This window comes from Panthera onca, assembly GCF_046562875.1.
Source record: "Panthera onca isolate mPanOnc1 chromosome E1 unlocalized genomic scaffold, mPanOnc1 haplotype 2 h2.Chr16_ul_3, whole genome shotgun sequence".
Taxonomy (NCBI): Eukaryota; Metazoa; Chordata; class Mammalia; order Carnivora; family Felidae; genus Panthera; species Panthera onca.
Window position 1 is genome coordinate 359,137 of NW_027675817.1, and position 20,079 is coordinate 379,215.

The following is a 20,079-nucleotide window of genomic DNA, read 5'->3' on the forward strand; positions in this document are numbered from 1 at the left end:
ACTGTTCATTTTGTGTCTGTAACTGACTGCTTATTTTTTAGCAGGTATCATTATGCTTTATTTCTCTTTAATAATTGGAAATTATGCTATTTTTTAAAATGTCATCTTTCTCTACTTCTTTTGTTCTGCAGGAGGAGAAGTTGACCTCAGTGACCTGGAAAATGTCTTGCAAAATACGGGGATAGAGTCCTCACCAGAGCATTCGGAGCTAAAGAAATTACTTCCAATTAATGGTGGGCATTTCAAATATCAGAATAGTCTTCAAGAGAGTTAATATAGTCATCCAGGGAGTTGTTCAGCCATTGCAAGTATCAGGTAGAATCTTGAGGGAATTAGAATTATAGCCTAAAATTTTTTTATAATCCAAATCTCCATGTTTATTCTAGATCACTTAGAAGTTAGAGTTAAAAATACCCATAATTCTAAAGGTAATTATTTTTAATATTTAGGAATACATAAATTACCATTTAAAAATATGTCTAAATCAAGAGGCTCATCAATCATCAGTCTTGCCATTTGGACTAAGGAATATTGATAGTTATTTTTCCTTCCATTGAGATGCCTTGGGTTGGAGAGGAGGACGAGGAGAGATGTAGAACTATACTTACTAGTAGAGGGGGTAAAATGTGGACTCAGAAAAAATACAACATAAGGAAGTGTTTTTTCTTTGGCCTGGTAAATATTAATAATTGTCTCAGGTGCTAAAGAATTGATTTACCATATTAAGAATTTCGTTTACATTTTTTGTTTTATTATTTCTAGAAGATACTAGGTAAATTTTAGGAGCAAATTATTTTATGCTGTATATTTCTGAACTTGGATATTTGATATTGTTTTAGCATGTCTAGATGTTTTCTCTATGACCTAAATTATGTGTTTCTTGCAGCTACAGCTAGTAGAAGAATATATAAGACTAGTTTGCTGAATTGTGCAGATGTAAAAGGTGAGTGAGATTCAAATAAAGATGTCAGATTGAGACTCTTGTGTTTTGCTTTTTTTCTTATTAAATATTGCCCCCTGCCATTCTCATATATATTTCCACGATTAGTTTTAATACACACATATGTTCATACTGATTAAATAATTTTGTCTTGTTTTTAAAAGGTGTTCTAAATATTTAGGTTTACCTAGATTTTTGATGTGGAAATAATAAAATTTAGGCCCAGCTATAAAAATTTAAGATAGTATATCTTGAAATACAGTGACCAAACTGAATCTCCTTGTATAAATGTTTATATAAAAAAAACTATTATGTTTGCAGTTTTGCTGCTAAAATTAACCTGAGTGGTGTCTCAGCCTTATTCTGATGTATTGTGTTATGTAAGCTTATCTTCAGTGTAGGATATTTTGGGTATAAATGAATAGATAATTTTAGTCCATTAGTATTTCTCTTTAAAAATTTAAATGTCCTTAGCCTCTTTTTTTATGATGAAATTGATACCACCATACATTAGGAATTTATATTATATTTTGATTTTTATTTTAATGTCCTCATATCTTTCTCTTTTGTTGGGTTGCAAGATGATGACCATGACCTTGACTCTATTCTTGAAAACATGGCAATCAGACTTACAGCTGAGGAACTTAATGATGTACCAGTTGCTTCAGATGCTTCAGATGTACCAGTTGATGGTGAATGATTTAGATATCATTATGCCTTCATGAAAATTTGGGTTTTGCAGCTGACATTTTTTATAGGACTTATGTAGCTGAAATAAGAATTATTTTTTCTCTCAATATATTAATCTAAAGTTGATACTTATTCGTTTATTTAACAAACATTTACTGAGCACTATGTATCATGTATTCTGCTCAGTGCCAGAAATACAGTGACCACGAAATACAGACATAGTCCTTGACCCAAGGAACGTAATGTCTAGTGTATCACATTTCTTAGTATTCTAGTAGAGGCTGAGAATGTTGCTGGGGCCTCAGTCAGGTTAGTAGTTTTCACAGGAACAAGGGCTTTGGTTTCAGCCAATATGAATGACATTTTTGCTACTTCTATGTAGGTATGGATCATCATATCCTTGGACCAGACTTCACGATTCAAGGTCAGTATTGTATGTATTAAATAAAATATAAGGATTGAAGTGTGATGTATCACAAAGTAATCCCCACTTTAAATAAACCAAAAAAGAATATATTTAGCTGAGCACAATCCACTGAGGTCAAGCAATATCACCTAGAAACATTTTACTGAATACTGCCTCTTACCTGGAAAAATATTTTTTTTCACTTGATTCATATACTATTTAGTTATGTCTTTGCCATGGGTTTTATACCCTTCTGATAGGGTGAGGTTTTTTTTCCCCAAAAGATATTTTTATTAAATCATTCCTTAATTTTCAAGTACTACTGTGTACCAATGAAAAACTTGTAGTTAGTTTTTTATTTGCTTATTTTCTTTATGCTTTTAAGTTTCCCTGGGACATCTGGAAAAAATAATTAAGTGGGACTATCAACAATTGCCAGAGGTTATTTTTAGCTTCAGAAACTCACTTGTCGATGTCAGATAAAAGGCAGAATAGGAGCCACCGAAAAACTCTCTCCTCCATAAGAGCAATGAGCAAACTGGCAAAAATTGTCAAAATTAACATTTTCAGAACTGGAAATTAACCAAAGGTTTGCTGCAATCTGGGGAGGATTTAAGAGAAAAAAGACTGAATCTCAGTAAGAATAGTGAGCTTTGTGATATTTTAATTTGCCCTATTCCCATCCTCTGTCTCACAGCTCCATAATAGCCTTGAAAAATAACATTTTCTATTTGCAGTGAAAACTAGTAGCCTGGAAACCACTGGAGGGAGCAGAGGGGAACTGGAGCTCTTTCAAAGCCTTATTGCCAAAGAACTGTCATTATTTGGTCTGTTTGGTGGTTCCTTGGAGTGAGGCTTTATATCTGTCTCCCTTTATGTATGAATTGATAAATGAATAATCCATGAGTATGGAAAGATGAATCAACTGAAAAGAGCAGAAAAGAATAAGAAAAAATAATAATTGTTTGGAGTCATAAAGAACTAATAGCAATTACTGCAGTGGTAGAGTAATAATTAGTCAGCAGCCATACTGAAATGGACGCAGTGATTAGAAAGAAGAGGAGAAAGTATGTTAGTAAAAGACATGAGATGAGAATTATGGCCTTTACTTCTTTTACTCTTGGTACCTGCATGAGTCTTGTCCCTGCCAGAACAAAGATGAACACAGAGAGCATGAACTGTCCTGTAGAGTTTATGAACTAGTGTGGCATCATAAAATGTTTTTCCTAGACTCCGAGTCCATTTTGCAAATACAAATTGAACCCCAGAAAGCCTGAAATTAAAAATTAAAAATGGACTCAAATAAAATAGTGGAAATACTGGACTCTGCCTTAAGTTTTTTTACAGTATGGGTACTTTATGTTTTCATTCTAAAGCTCTATCATTTTCTGGATCCCAACTAAGTCTTTTTTTTTTTTTTTTTTTTTTAACAACTAATGGGAACTTTGATGTTGGTATCTTAATGGATGGAATGGGTGGAATAAAAGCCAAAACAGGTCATAGAATAACAACTAAGAGTAAGATGCTACTAGAAATCTAAGAACCAAATTATTTCCACTAAATTACAATATAATGCTCTTTCCACATCATGATTGCATGGACTTTTAAAATCTGTCTTACACATCTTATAAAAATGTTTATGTATAAATGCCTACAGTTAGATAATAGATTATCAGAACTTTTAGCAATAAAACTTCAGTGCTCTTTGTTGTTTCCCAAGTCATTATCTGAAATCTCTGCCAATAATTAGCATACCTTCTTTTATGGCGGAAAGCTAAATTCCAGTTTAACACAGTAAAAAGTGAAGGAAAGTTTTGGTAAAGTTAGAGGCGATCTCAAAGCAATAAAAGTGCTGATAAAACTATTTAGATCAGCAATCTGTATCATTCTAATGTACTGCAAAGTTTATACTCAAATCGCATGCTCTGTTGCCCTGCCTATCATTCAGAGATTATGCTAGAAATAACGAGAAACCTTCTCTGTAGGCCCAAAGGCCTATTTTTTTAGGCTGGGTCTCTTTTCATTCAGCAGTTAGCTGTAATGCTACAAAGGCAATTTTTTTTTTTTAATTGTGTGGAATCACGACATCATTCACAATAATACCAGAAGTCTCCCTTCTTTTGCTTTGAAGGAGAGGTTGAGGTCAATGACATGAAAAAAGTTCCAGGAAACATGGGGATAGAACTCAAAGATAAGAAACAGGGAGAGTTGGTGAACAATCTGCCAGTCGATGGTGAGAATTTCTCTAATAATTCTATTTCATATCTAAGTGAAAAAGATTGTCCAAAAAAATCTTTTACAAGGTAATGACTGTTTTCTCTTACGAAGAAATACCAACGGTGTCATCTCATTCTTAGTTGGGAATGAGGTGGCTTTAGTCAGAAATCCTGCGACCATGGTTGAGAAATCCTGGCTATTATTCTTGAATACACTGTGATTCTGAAATTTTAAAATGAGAAGAGGAAAAGGAAGGCATTGAAAAGTATGAAATGGAAATAAATGAGAAATTACAAAGAATAAATGGATGGGAGGGGTTCTGCCTGTTAGAGGGCCAGCAATAACTGCCTTAGGTGCCAATGAATGAAGAGTGGCCTTATTTTCTCCATTTCATATATTTTTAAAAATTATTGAGAGTATATTTGTACTGTATGGAAATGTAAAATCTGACTTTGTGAAATGATGGCTTCTCTGTTGCTTAATAACGAATTTTGGTGAGATTTTGATTTGTATGCTTCTTAAAGCTGATACATCTGTCAGGATAGGCTGATGGTTGGCACGGAGGCCTTTTTCATTAATTTATTCTAAACCAAAGGATAACTGACATATAACATTAGTTTCGTGTGTACAACATAGTGATTCAACAATTACACACATTATGAAACACCATGGGAAGTGTAGTTGCCTTCTGTGGTCATAGTTATTACATTATTGACTCTGTTCCCTATGCTATACTTTTCATCCCTCTGACTTATTTTCTTTATAACTAGAAGTTTGCACCTCTTAATCTTCTATTTCACCTAATCCCCCACCCACCTCTACTTTGGCAACCACCTGTTCTCTCTATTTATGAGTCTGTTGTTTGTTTGTTTTACTTTTTAGATTCCACAAGTAAGCAAAATCATACGATATTTGTATTTCTCTGTCTCACTTACTTCATTTATCATAATAGCCTCCAGGTCCATCCATGTTGTCATTAATGGCAAGATTTCATTCTTTTTTACGGCCGAGTAGTATTCCATTATGTGTATGTGCACCACATCTTCTTTATATCCATTCATCTGTTAATGGACACCTAGGTTGCTTCCCCATCTTGGCTATTGTAAGTAATGCTGCAGCAAACAAAATGGCATAGTATCTTGCCAAATTAGCGTTTCCATTTGTTTCTTGTAAATACCCAGAAGTGGAATTACTAGACCACATGGTACTTCTATTTTTAGTTTTTGGAGGAACCTCCCTACTATTTTCCAGAGTGGCTGCACCAATTTACATTCCCACCAATAGTGCACAAGGGCTCCCTTTTCTCCTCACCTTCACCAAGACTTATTATTTATCTTTTTGATACTACCCATTCTGATTGGTGTGAAGTGATATCTCATTGGGTTTTGATTTGCATTTTCCTGATGATTAGTGATACTGAGCATCTTTTCATGTGTCTGTGGGCCATCTACATGTCTTCTTTGGAAAAGTCTATTCATGTGCTCTGCCCATTTTTAAATTGGATTATTTGTCATTTTTCGGTGTTCAGTCGTATGAGTTCTTTGCATATTTTGGATTTTAACCCCTTACTGGATATATCATTTGCAAATATCTTCTCCCATTCAGTAGTTGCCTTTTTGTTTTGTTGATGGTTTCCTTTGCTGTGCAATGAAGGCCTTTAAAGATGAAAATATACATAAGATGTTAAATTTTGATACTTGCCACTTTTCAGATATTTTGATAAGATATTTATGCTTCTTTTAATCCGCCCGTGCTTTTGCAGACAATGTATGTTCTATCCTGGGGGATAGAGTTCCATAATTTATTGAAAAGTTTACAATTTGTGGCAAAGAAGAACATAAGTCTAGTCTGAAAAGTGATTATAATAAACAAAAAAATTAGTAATGGTTAAGGAAATTTACTCAGAAAAAGAAATTTTTCTCTGGGTATCATCAACAAAAAAATCATGCTTATTGGATGGAAGGATGAAATTTGTTATCCCCACTGGTGTATTTCACTGAGAAGCTCACCGATTACCTTTAAAGCTTTCTGCTCTATGGACTGACCAAAGGAAGATATTTTACTCTAACTCTATTATTGAACATATTTTAAATATTTGAACAATGTATTTAGCTATGTTTTTTGTGCTAGAACTTGTAACTGTATATTATACACGAATTAATAGTTTTGGTCACATTTAAGAGTGACTACATTTTGGTGTTATTTCTTTCAGTTTCCTAGGGGTGAGGATGATTGATATCAACAATCATGTTGATATAACAACAATCACTGTTCTGGAAAACATGAGGTTGAATCTTACAGAAAAGGAACCTAAAAATATGAGACAGAATCTACAAATTAATGCTGAGCATTTAATATAGCATTGAACCACTTGGGAAGTCTTGGGCGTATGAAGTGATGGAAAGACTCTCGAAAGCCACTAATTTGGCACTAAGAAGACATTTTAAAAACTCACAGAACACATCTCTAAATAGAAATGAATGCTATCCTAAAAACTTATATTAAGTTTATTATATCAACAACTTCTTTCACTGTGAATCATAAGTAATGCTGAGGTTTCCACAGGCCACAAAAGGCCAGAGAAGAGTCAGGGGGACAGGGAGCATGGAAATAAGATGAAAAAAAATCTTAAATTGGAAAATCAAATCTAGGTCTATACCGCAGACACTGAAGTGAAGGACTGGCAATTGTTCAGTGGAAGTGACCTGGGAGTTCAGGAAAATGAGAATGGCTCCTGTTCTTGTCTGCAGCAATGAGATCTGTGGTCTAATAGCCCTAAGGTGCTAAAATATACCTTAGCACCTTTTGCTGTCTCAAGTTGTCCCAAGATAAGGTGAAAGGAGACAGGTTCTGGTTTTACCCATCCTATTAAATTTTTCCAGATAATTAGAAAAGTCAAATGAGTCTTGGTACTACTATTTAAAATGTTAAATGATAATATGAAGACATAAATTACACTTTCTCTCTTTTTTCATATCATTAGCACGGGCTGATTAAGTTAATAATACACAGAAACGAATGCATTTTTAATATTGTGGAAACATTCCATTTTTCTTATTTCCCATCCCTATTGCTTTCCTAAGGTGGGAAGGTTAATGTGAGTAACTTGGACAGCATTCTGGGGGAAATGAGGATTAAGCCCCCAGGAAAGGAACAGAAAAAACTGACAGAAAACCTGCTACTTAATGGTGAGGATTTTAGAAATAACTGTGTCTTTGAAGGGAGTTAGCGCTTGTGAACATGCATACCAGAATTTCTAAAGCACTCAGAAGATATTTGCAGATCTTAAGGAGGGATTAATTCCTAATGTAAAAGTCCTATTTCTTCATTTTTATAAACTCCAGGGAGCAGAATGAAGTTCTGTTTGTAGTTCATTGTTTCATTTAACACTCTCTGAAAAAACTTCCTTTCTCCCATCATCCCTATATCCTCAAAATATTTAGATTTATATCTTCAGATCAATTTTCTCACTCAAATATTGTGTGTTATAAGTTTTATAGGACACTTCTTTCTTTTTAAAGTTTATTTTGAGAGACAGAGACAGAGAGAGTGGGGGAGGGTCAGAGAGCGAGGAGAGAGAGAGAATCCCAAGCAGGCTCTGCACTGTCAGCACAGAGCCCAACGCAGGACTGAATTCCACGAACCATGAGATCATGACCTGAGCTGAGATCAAGAGTCAGACACTTAACCAACCGAGCCACCCAGGTGCTGCGTAGGACATTTCTATGACTGTCCTTCAGACATCATAGATTTTGTCAGACACTGAATTCATAGTTTTCATTGTGGTATTTGACCAAAGCAGCTACATGGGGCTTTTAGAAATATGTTGGGGGAATATCTGGTTGTTACAAACTGTTGTCACCAAGTGATTGTAAAAGTGGATGCTCTTAGCATCATATTCCCTGAGCGTCAAGGATACTCAGTGCTGTGCAATTCATCGGGCTTTTCAACACAATGAAGAATTATTCCTCAGGAAGATGCCAGTGGCTCTTCCAGTAGCTGAGAAAACTCTGTTTTTATACTCTTTTACAATTGTGGTACTATCGTTATTACCCTAGTAATATAAGCTAAAACACCGAGAGACCTTTCCTCACCTCACTCTCACTTAACTAGTTGTATTACAAATGAGTACCACTCTTGCCTTTTATAAAACGTGAGCTTCTTTTGTCAGAGACCCTGCCTGATCCTTCATTGTAAATCTTTCTCCCCCGACCCAGCAAAGTATCTTTTACATATTCGCTATGTAATAAATATTTGATTAATGAATAGAATAAATGAAAGGAGTTTCTTCCCCAAATGAGAGCAACAAATAAAAAGAATGGCAATCCTAGCGAGTGATAGTACAATATTAACAGATGCCTCAAATATTTGCTGACTTTTGTACTTGAATAAACCCTTTGTAGTAATCTTATACCAACTGTTCTTTGGTACCGAGACGCTCTCCTGGTTATCCCACACAGAATCAATTGTCTTCTGACATTATAAGAAGTACTGCTATTTTGTTTGTATTTGGGAACTTGTATTCTGAGGGAAGCTTGTTTATTTATTTTGTATTTATTTATTTGGATAGAGAGAGACCGAGCATGCGGGGGAGGGGCAGAGAAAGAGGGAGGGAGAGAACCCCAAGCAGGTTCCACACTGTCAGCCCACAGCCTAACGTGGAGCTCGATCCCACAACCCTGAGATCATGACCTGAGCCAAAATCGAGTCAGATGCTTAAGTGACTGAGCTACCCACGTGCTCCGCTCAAGGAACCTTGTAACCTATTGCAGTCTCTTCAATTCTCAATGACATGGTAAAAAGGTGGTTTCATAGACAATACAGAGATAGAGACCGAAACTTCTCTTCTTATTTTCTTCCAATTACTTCTTTGTCATCTCCCCATTCTACCCCATGTCCTTCTAGTCTGAGTCACTGAATGTCCCTTTTTGGGTTATCATTTACTTTATTGGGACTAATTACAATTTCATTATAGTTAGTAGCTTTATCAAAGGACTTTGTGAATACCCAGAACACCCCAAAAGGAAACCCTATATCCTTTAGCTATCACCCTTTTATTCTCTCCCCACCACCCTACAAGCCCTAGGCAACTTACTAATCTATTTTCTGTCCCTATAGATTTACCTATTCTGGACATTTCATATAAGTGGGATAGTATGTAGTCTTTATGATTAGCTTCTTTCACTTAGTATGATGGTTTCAGGTTCATCTATATTGTAGCATGTATCAATATTCGATTCTTCCTTTTTTCCAATTTATTTATGGTGGTAAAAGGCACATAACATAAAGTTTATTACCTTAACCATTTTTAAGTGTCCAGTTCAGTGTTATTAAGCACCTTCACATTTTTTGTGCAATGACTACCACCATCCGTCTCCAGAATTCTTTTCATTTTGTAAAATTAAAACTCTGTATCCATTAGGGATGCCTGGGTGGCTTGGTCAGTTAGGCGTCCGACTTCGGCTCAGGTCATGATCTCACGGTCCGTGAGTTCGAGCCCCGCGTCGGGCTTTGTGCTGACAGCTCAGAGCCTGGAGCCTGTTTCAGATTCTGTGTCTCCCTCTCTCTCTGCCCCTCCCCTGTTCATGCTTTGTCTCTCTCTGTCTCAAAAATCAATAAACGTTAAAAAAAATTAAAAAAAAAAAAACCTCTATATCCATTAAACAAACACTTCCCATTCTCCCCTACCACGAGCCCCTGACAAGCACCATTCTACTTTCTGTCTGTATGGTTTTGACTAATCTAAATACTTTATATAAGTGGAATCATGCAGTGTCTATTTTCGTGACTAGTTTATTTTACTTACCCTAATGTCCTCATGTTTCATCCAGGTTGTAACATATGTCAAAATTTCCTTCCTTCTTAAGACTGAATAATATTCTACTATATGTATATATGTTCATTCATCCATCAGTGGATACTTGAGTTGGTTCCACATTTTAGTGATTGTGAATATGTTCTGTGAACATGGGTATACAATTTCATTCCTTTTTGTTGCCTAATAACACATTCTGTTGTATGTGTATATGTTTTGTTTATTCACTCATCCTTTGATGGGCATCTGGGTTCTTTCTGCCTTTTGGCTATAATGAGCATTTCCAAATGTATACAAAGTAGGAAGAATAATATAATGAATGATAAAGAATAAAGAATAATAGAATGAACCTAGATTCAACAGTTATGAAGATTCATCTCACTTGCTTCTTATTTATTTATTTATTTTTTAAATTTTAACGTTTATTCATTTTTGAGAGACAGACAGAGACAGAGCATGAGCGGGGAAGGGGCAGAGAGAAGCAGACACAGAATCCAAAGCAGGCTCCAGGCTCTGAGCTGTCAGCACAGAGCCTGACGTGGGGCTTGAATTCACAAACCGCGAGATCCTGACCTGAGCCGAAGTCCAATGCTCAACTGACTGAGCCACCCAGGCTCCCCTCTGATTTATTTTTTATATTTCTGACTGAAATATTTCAAAGCAAATTTTCATTTAGTCCTTATATACTTCAGTATACATCTTCTTAAAAGTATGGATTTTTTTACATGACTGCAATACCATTATACAGCTAATTTTTAAATTTCCCTTCTTTAAAATATTTTTTACAGTGAGCTTATTCAAATAAAGAACCAAACAAGCTTTACACACTGCATCTATTATGACACTTAAATCTCATGTACTCTACAGCTATTCCTCTACCTTCTTCGTCTTTTCTTTTTAGGCACTGATTTTTTTTTAAGAAACTGGGTTGCCAATTGTCTTGTAGCATTTCTATATACTAAAAAAAGAAAAATTTCCCATATACTAAATTTACCCGTTTTTGTCTGTTTTCTCATCTCTCTTGTTTCTCTGTTGTCCGTATTCCTCATAAACCAGGAGTCAGCTCTGATGGCTTAGTTATTTTCATCTTCAACATTTTTTCACAAGAATACTTCATAAGTAATACCGTTTATTTCACATTGCATTCCATCGGGAAATACAGATCTAGTTTATCTTTTTGAAAACGGCTCTACAGTTGTCCCAAATCATTTATTTAAAAGTCTGTCACCACATCCTTGAATTTGAGATGCCATCCTAACTATATACTTGATTTCCACGTGCACTTGTCTATTTTGAGAATTTCCATTCTGTTCTATTGGTCTGCTTATTCATGCTCTAAATTGTGTTGAGTATAACAGCTTTATAATCTTTTGCTATGAGTAGATCTAACCCCTCACTCCTCAGCCCTTGTACGCACACACACACACGCACACACACACGCTCCCTTGTCCACCCCGCCCAGTTCTGGCTGTTCTTTATAGAAACATCTTTTTTGTGTGACTTTTAGTAGGAGTGTATTTGTCTTGGTTTTTTTTCTTTCATTTTCCACTTGCTGTGTGACATATTTCCTGGTGAGAAGATTGATTTCTTAGGGTTTGAAAACCACTTATATTATGAGAGGACTTATCACATGTACGTGTTTACTGTTGTGCCAAGTTTAAATCCCAACATAGGGGCGCCTGGGTGGCTCAGTCGGTTGAGCGCCGACTTCGGCTCAGGTCACGATCTCGCGGTCCGTGAGTTCGAGCCCCGCATCGGGCCCCTGTGCTGACAGCTCAGAGCCCGGAGCCTGTTTCAATTCTGTGTCTCCCTCTCTCTGACCCTCCCCCATTCATGCTCTGTCTCTCTCTGTCTCAAAAATAAATAAACGTTAAAAAAAAAAAATTAAAAAAAATAAAAAAATAAAACCCAACATAATGAAGAAATATGAAAGCATATCATGCACCCTTATTTCTTGTTTTCTGTGGTATAGAAATACTGACTAGCCTTTCAACTTTAACATCGAAATCTTCCACATTCAATACAGATCCGCGTTATTGTGAGTCAAGATTTAACCACGTGGTGATGTACCCACTTGGCTGTAGCTCCGGCCTCCATGGGTGCAGACAATGCCATATGCACGGTGTGCACCAGTAAGAGTGCCCCGTAGACACCGTGAGCTGCCCACTAGGAAGCTCGGGAAAGACACACCACCTCTACTTGGCACTAAACCGAGGATTGTCCCAAAGGACTTTCCCACAGCCCTAGATTCACTAGTGGGTAGAGGATGAGTTCCACGTGGTTCAAGGTCCCCTTCATGTTCCCATACAGCTGTCTTGTTTCCTTCCTCCCTCCTTCCTCCTCTTTCCCCCTTCTTTTCATTTCTAAACATTTTTTTTTCTCTTTTTCGGCTATCCTGGGTCATTTTGTATTGTTTCCTATCTCCTGCAGATGCAGATACTTTTAGCTTGTTTTCCATTGCTTTACACATAGGAAGCACAATAGTTTTGTAATTTGTGCCTGATAACTTCTAAATCTAAAGTTTTTATGAGCATGTTGCTGCTGCCCGTTATTTCTGCTTATTGTCTCTCAGGTAACTTGTTTCGTTCTGTGTTTGGTTCTTTTGAGCGTGAGCTATTTTCCTTGGAAAATTATAGAAAGAAACCTTTGAGGCTAAGGATGGAAGCATGTTCCTAAGGAATACTTGCCTTTGCTGCTGCTGGGCACTTGGACAGAATCACCCACACTCCATGAGGTCATCAACATGACAGTTCAAATCCAGATGGAGCAAGTATCATTAGAACAGAAACAGTAACAGGGCTCTGCTTACCTCCCTAGGTTCCTACTTTTGATGAGACTTTGCACTAGTAACTTACTCTCTTATCAGCTCTTTAGTACTTTTGAGGAGATGCTTTTTACATTTTATCCAAGATTTCAGTTTCCAGAGGAAGGTTGGTCTGAATAACATCGTCCTCCACATAAATGGAAACAGAACTTGATTATAGATTTTTGTCGGGAGTTGAGGCATCTAATCTGGGAGTTCAGGAAAAAAAAAAAAAAAACCCTCATTGTCAGCCACAGTTTGATTTTACCATTTGCTGTGAAAGATTTGAAAATTGCTCATTCACCTGGAAGATTTCTATTCGAAGTCTAACATCCTTATTGACCCCCTTGATATATGTGAATAGACTATATTACATCTTGTTTTCCTCATGAGACTGATAATCATTAATGCACTGTGAGTAATGCGAGTGGTCACATTTTGGAATCAGTGAGTTTTCCCCATATTCTTTACTTTTTCACAAGGAGAGATTATTGATGTCGATAAAATGGATTCTCCTTTGCAAACTATGGGGATGAACCTTTCAGAAGAGGAAATTAATGATCTGACACGTGATCTACCAGCTGACGGTGAGTATTTAAGATATGTTTGAATTGGTTAGAATTGGTTAATCTGAGCTTCTATAAAAGAATCTCTGAAAACTCTACTTTGGCATTAAGAAGACGGAAAACATGAAAGATGACTCAGACTGAAAGTAAACATGTTTTGCCCCTTGACATTTTCAATAACTTCATTTCCACTTGGAGTATGGCCAAGGCCAAGGCCACTATTAGAACTGAACAAAATTAGAGAGAGACCCTGCTGTGGAGGGAAGGGAGTGGGGTGCATTAAATAGAAGAAGCTTTAACACAGAAAAAATTTTTAAAAATTATAGAGAAAAGAGAGCAGAGCCCAAAGTGGGAAATTATTTTTAATTTCTTTTAAGTAAGCTCTAGGCCCAGGGTGGAGCTCAGTTCACAACCTGAGATCAAGAGTTGCATGCTTTACCACCTGAGCCAGCCAGGTACCCCTAAGTGGGAGGTTATTAAAATAGCATTTCTGTCTTCGCCTCACCATTTTCAAGGACATGTAGAAAGCCAGAATAAGGGCGTTTGGGCGGTTCAGTCTGTTGAGCGTCCAACTCTTGATTTCGGCCCATGTCATGGTCCCAGGGATGTGGGATCGAGCCCTGCATCCAACTCTGTGCAGAGTGTGGCCTGCTTTGGACTGTCTCTCTCTCTCTCTCTCTCTCTCTCTCTCTCTGTCTCTCTCGTGCACACGCGCGCTCACTCTCTCTCTCTTAAAAGAAAAAAAAAAGCGTGATAAAGGAGGAATATGAAGTGTAGGACCTATTTCCTGCACCAAAGGAATAGGACCAAGTTTTCCAGATACCCTTGAGGGGAAAAGGAACAGTAACCACTCAGGCCTGAATGTGTGGAATGCCTGAATGCTCAGTGGCCCCCACCTATGCCTCTGCTTACATCCCCTCATTCTGAGCTGGATTCCATGGTTCAAGGACTGACTGTTCCCAAAGCTCTAATCTCCCTTGATGGGCTAGAGACAAAGTCTAAAGTTTAGTACATTCTGAATTGGGGCTAAAAGAATTCTCAAGCTAAATAAGCAAATGTTAAATATCAGCCTGAGAACGTTATAGTAGGGCTAAGAAGTATCTGTCTGGAACATTCCTTAACTATCATATAACCTTAGATGAATCAATACTTGCTCATCTTATTAAGGCGCATTTATTCACATCATTGTGTAAGATAAGCACTGTACCCTTAAAAATATTTTTGTTAATTCATTTAATTTATTCTCTAATTTTTACCACTAGTAGTATACAAGAAGGACCATGCAAGTGGTCTTCATTGTCTTGTTTTCTTTGCTTGCAATGGTGTATCCATGAATGAGACTAGATATGGAACAATCAGCTTTCATAATAGAAAACTATTTTTTGTCTATTTGAGATTATGGTGGAATTTTTTTTAATATTGCTAAAAAAAGCAGAATTATGGGTGGAAATATAGCTATTATTTGAAACTATCCTCTGGTATTGCCATTGATTTCTGTTCCTTATTTTAAAATAATAATTTCAGATCAACCAACATAATGAAAATCATTGTGAGATTAAAAAGTACACATGAAATAAAATGGACATGTGGAATGATTAATCCTTTTTTCTTTAAGTCAGAGTTAGAATTTTTTTGAAGTTAATTTATTTATTTTGAAAGACACGAAGAGAGCGTAAGCGGGGGCTGGGACAAAGAGGGGGGTGGACAGAGGATCCAAAGTGGGCTCTGTGCTGACAGCAGCAAGCCTGATGCAGGCTTGAACTCATGAACCGTGAGATTATGACCTGAACTGAAGTCAGATGCGTAACCGACCGAGCCACCCAGGCACCCCCAGAGTTAAAATTTTTAAGTTATTGCTTATTGGTGATCTGCTCATCTGAAGAGTTACCATCAGTATTGAGCTTAAAAAGAAGTTTTGTGAAAGATTAAGGCTCAAGCATAGAGCCCCAATTATATCATTTGGGACAGAAAGACCCCATTTAGGGCAAAGCTTTTCTCATACTGTGTCTGTCAGGACGGAGATATGAATTTACTGGAGAGGGCAAGATTCAGTTGAAGTAGGACCCAAGTTAAATAGCAAGTTTTACACCCAATAGGTGTTATCATCTTTGTTTCTGAGAATTTCCAGTGGCCCCATAAAACTGACATGTATCTTCATGCTTTCCTGACCTCACTAAATGGTTTTACTACAGAAATAACTTTTGGAGTATTCTGCCTCAAAAGATCCAGAAGAAAAACAAGGAAGATTCTCGTTAGCCTAGATTTAGCAACCAATGAATACATGTATATTTATCCTGCTCCCTGTTCTAATACTTGTTATTGTGTACATGTAAGTGTCACACAGCTTCTGCTAAGAGTCACTGCGTACTTCTAATACTTCAGTAAATATTTTTGAGTTATCCAGGACCTTCATTTGTAAATTTTCCACCGTATAGGGGTTTTTAGATATTGTATACTATAATTTATTACTTACAATCTAAAATCAGGAATTTTTCAAGTAACTTACCAACAGTGACAGTTTTTTAGGTCGTTTTTCTTTCTTGGCAAAATATAGATCTCAAAAATCATCTATTTGTGAGATATTTCTGTTCTTTAACATATTAATGTCTTTTTAAATATTAATTTGTATGAAATTCAATTGGGTGTCTACTATGAAAACTATGCACATCATTAGAGTTGGGAAGTTAAGCTCAAAATGAATATTGCCCTCAAGCAAATCATACGTCATGCAAATCAAGAGTAAACTGGTCTGCCTGGGTCAGTGAACATGAAAGGAAATAGTAATTAGAATCTCAGTAAAGAAAGAGATAATTTCAAAAGTCCAGTTGAAACAGTGGTGAATAAGATCCCAGTTTTAAATTTTGTTTTCCCTGGTGTGGCCCAAATCATCTTTGGTTTTCCAAAGTCTAAAGCTAAAAATAAAGTCTGATGAGAAAAGGTGACTTTTGAATCTCACACCTTTAGAGTTTTGCCATATGACAATGGATGAAAGCAGTTGTTAAAACAGGCACCTTTGTAACAAGTAGAATGATTATTTTCCATGTCCTTTTGTGCTCCTTGGGATAGGTGGGGGATAAAATTCAGTAGCCAATGAATGCCATTGTGCTTCCTGTTTTGCATTTCTCCGTGAATACCACTGTGTATTTGATTTCCATTTTCTTACAGTTCATGGGAAGGTTGAAATGAGAACGCATATGGATGGAATGAAACCTTTTACAGGTAAATAAGAGACTGTCACTTTTGTCCTGGAAAATATTTTGCTCACAGGGATGGATGATCAAAAACAGTTTGGGGAAGGGGGTCAAAATGCCACAAAGCTCTCTTACTATAAGTCACCTTTTTCTCAATTCTGCTTTCACTTGGTTGATGTACCAAACTTGGACTCTTTTCCAGAGTTCTAATCAGTTCTAATCAGTTCCAGAATCAACTGATTCTGGTAGTTCTTTCTCACTCATTTAGTGTTTCGGTGGAAGGATAGTTTCATGAAGCAACCCACTCACTGCTCAGCTGTTTTTGCCAATGTCGCTCAATCTTTCAATAAGAAATTACTTTTAAGTAGATCTAGAGGGTACAATGCTAAGTGAAATAAATCAGTCAGAAAAAGACAAATGCCGTTTGATTTCATTCATGTGGAATTTAAGAAACAAACGAATGGGGCGCCTGGGTGGCTCAGTCAATTAAGCATCCGACTTCGACTCAGGTCATGATCTCATGGTTCATGAGTTTGAGCCCCTCATTGGGCTCTGTGCTGACAGCTCTGAGCCTGGAGCTGCTTCAGCTTCTGTGTCTCCCTCTCTTTCTCTGCCCCTCCCCCACTCACGCTTTGTATTTCTCTCTTTCTACACAAATGAATAAACATTAAAAAAAAATTTAAAAAAACAAAACAAAACAAAACAGAAACACAAGCCAAAAAAAAAACTAGACTCTTAACTATAGAGACCACATTGTTGCCAGAAGGGAGGCGGTGAGGGGATGAGTGAAATAAGTTGATGGGATTAAGAGTTCATTTGTTATCATGAGCACCGATTAATGTCTAGAGTTGTGGAATCATTATATTGTGCATTGTACACTTATTCCAGTTACACTGTAAAGCTTTGACAGGATCAAATTATTGTCATTATGTAGAAAAAAGCCACATTATTCAGAGACAAGAATAAATACAATAAATGATAGCTGAATTTATATGTTTTCCATCTAGTATCTTAATTTGCTGGCCAATTGTAAAACAAATTTGTTCTCAGCAGGGCAGACTTGTTCCCAGAAATAAAAGACCTTCCTTTTGTAAACACTAAGGGGTTATGTTCTATTATGTGACTTCCCCATAATTCTGTGTAAACGTGTTTCCTTTTCCCCTTCCATTTCCTCAGATGGGGGGGAAGCATTATAATGAGAATGAATTTTTCACCATTTCATGGAATGATTATTCTCAGACATTAATGTTCTTGTATTTTCAAAGGAAAAATGTCAGTTCATGTCAGTGATCTGGAGAGAGTTCTGGGAAGCATGGGGATCGAGCTCACAGCTGAGGAGCTTAAAAAGCTGCAGGAAACTCTGCCAATGGATGGTGAGCTATACAGAAGCCACAAAGACTTTCCAGGGAACTTGGTTTTGTGGCCCGTGTGAACAATTTAAAATTTTTACCTGTCGAGGGCTTTCTGAAAAATCCTGAAATTGATTAGGAAAAGGCATTGTCATTTGGATTTAGTCTGCAGTTTACCAAACCCTTCAGCCATAGCTTTGCCATCTGAGTGTCAGGTAGTTGATCAGCCTATATCCTAAGGAAGAAAAGGAAGGAAACTGGAGGGGACTAGGAAAAGAAATAAAAGGGGAAGTCAACCGAAAAAGGAAAGATGTGTGATTGTTCCAACATAATAGTGTTTCCCTCAGCTGTCAGTCGCCTACTTGCCAGAAAATACATATATTTGTCACACTGAGACAGTTTTCTTTTCCATAACTTCTTTTTAAATTTAATACCGAGACAGAACACATTTCCCACTCAATTACAGTTGTTTTACTGAAGTTGTAAGTAAGTGAATGTTCATACCATTTCCCTTCTGACATGAATTGTTCCTTTTCCTCTAGCTGCTGGAAACGTATTTCAGAATGCAATGTTGGATGGGGTGAAATCCACTAAGGGTAGGTTAAAAGCCTGATAAGAAAGGCAGAGACATCTGAAATCTTCAAGGTTCACATTTATCATTTAGATGCGAGTCCTGTCTAGCTTCCTATGTATAGATTACTTAGTTACTTTCTTTTATTTTAAGTTTATTTATTTACTTTGAGAGAGAAAGATAGTAAGTGGGGGAGTGCAGAGAGAAAGAGAGAGAAGGGGAATCCCAAGCAGGCCCTGCACTGACAGTGCAGAGCCAGACGCAGGGCTTGAACTCACCATCCCTGAGATCATGACCTGAGCTGAAATCAAGAGTCAGATGCTTAACTGACTGAGCCACCTAGGCACCCCAGTTACTTAGTTACTTTCATCATCATAATATTTTATGCTATAATGTCTCAATACATCTTTCTAGGAATCCATACTCACAACCCAAAAAATCTAATCATACACAGCAAATTATGAAGAAAAGGATTACCAAATTTTTAGGGAGTTGTGTAAGGAAAACTTGTTATGAAGGAAGATCGAAGGCAAATCCATAGAAACAAAAAGTAGATTAGGGTTGCGGGGGGCTGGGTGGAGAGGGAAGTAGGGAGTGACTACTTAATATGTATGGGCTCTCCTTTGGGGATGATGAAAATGTTTTGGAACTAGAAGTGATATCTGTACAACATTGTGACTATGTACCAAATTCCACTAAAGTGTTCACTTTAAAATGATTAATTTTATCTAAAAAAGTGCTAAGATTCTGCTTGTTTTTAAGGTTACCTTATGATCTTCACTCTGTTTTAATATTAGCTAGTTAATAAATTAATGAGGTCCTATCATCAAAGCTCATTCCTATTCTCTCTAATATTGGTTATAATCAAATCATGTAGCCTATCCCTTCATGAGCTGTTTATAATACAGGCTTCTATTCAAGGTTTAAAGGAAGAATTACTAATTCTGATTTTTCTGTTGATTATTTAATGCTCTTAGACATGTTAAATGGGAGTTCATACAGAAAAGTAATAATCACATAAGTACATTTTCTCTTTTGTTTTTTATTGTAATAATGACAAAGTCTATATATTCAGATAACAATTCACATTCAAAAATATATTTCTAATATTTTAAACTCATTTTTTTTCATGTTTCATTCCTGTATGTTTCCTAAGGAGGCAAAGTCAAGGTGAATAACCTGGACACTGTCCTGGAAAACTTGGGAATCAAGCTCACACAAAAGGAACACGAAGATGTGACAGAAAATCTACCACTTACCGGTGCGTGTTTCACATACTACTGTATCTTACAGGAGACTTTCTGCACTTGTAGATGAGTGTGTCCATAATTAGTTTTACCTAGTATCGAAATGACATTTTTGCAAAGCTTAGAGAAGAAACTAGCCTTCTCTTCATTTCTATAAGCCCCATATCTTTAACCTCTTCTCTTTTGGATTCCAAGCATCACACACAGAACTATTATAACTACTTTCTGACCCAGTAATGAATTTACAAGAAGCAAAATGAATCTCATAGGCTATAGAATAGAAA

General features: G+C 36.6%; 1 protein-coding gene across 1 annotated transcript in view; it reads left to right on the forward strand.

Moving 5' to 3' along the window:
* Positions 1–1,917: 1,917 nt before the first annotated feature.
* Positions 1,918–20,079, forward strand: part of LOC145715140 (uncharacterized) — a 75,642-nt gene continuing 57,480 nt past the window's right edge. Inside the window, exon 1 of the mRNA XM_081794764.1 lies at positions 1,918–1,939. Within this exon, the coding sequence (XP_081650890.1) occupies positions 1,918–1,939 (22 nt within the window). The remainder of the gene's footprint in view (positions 1,940–20,079) is intronic.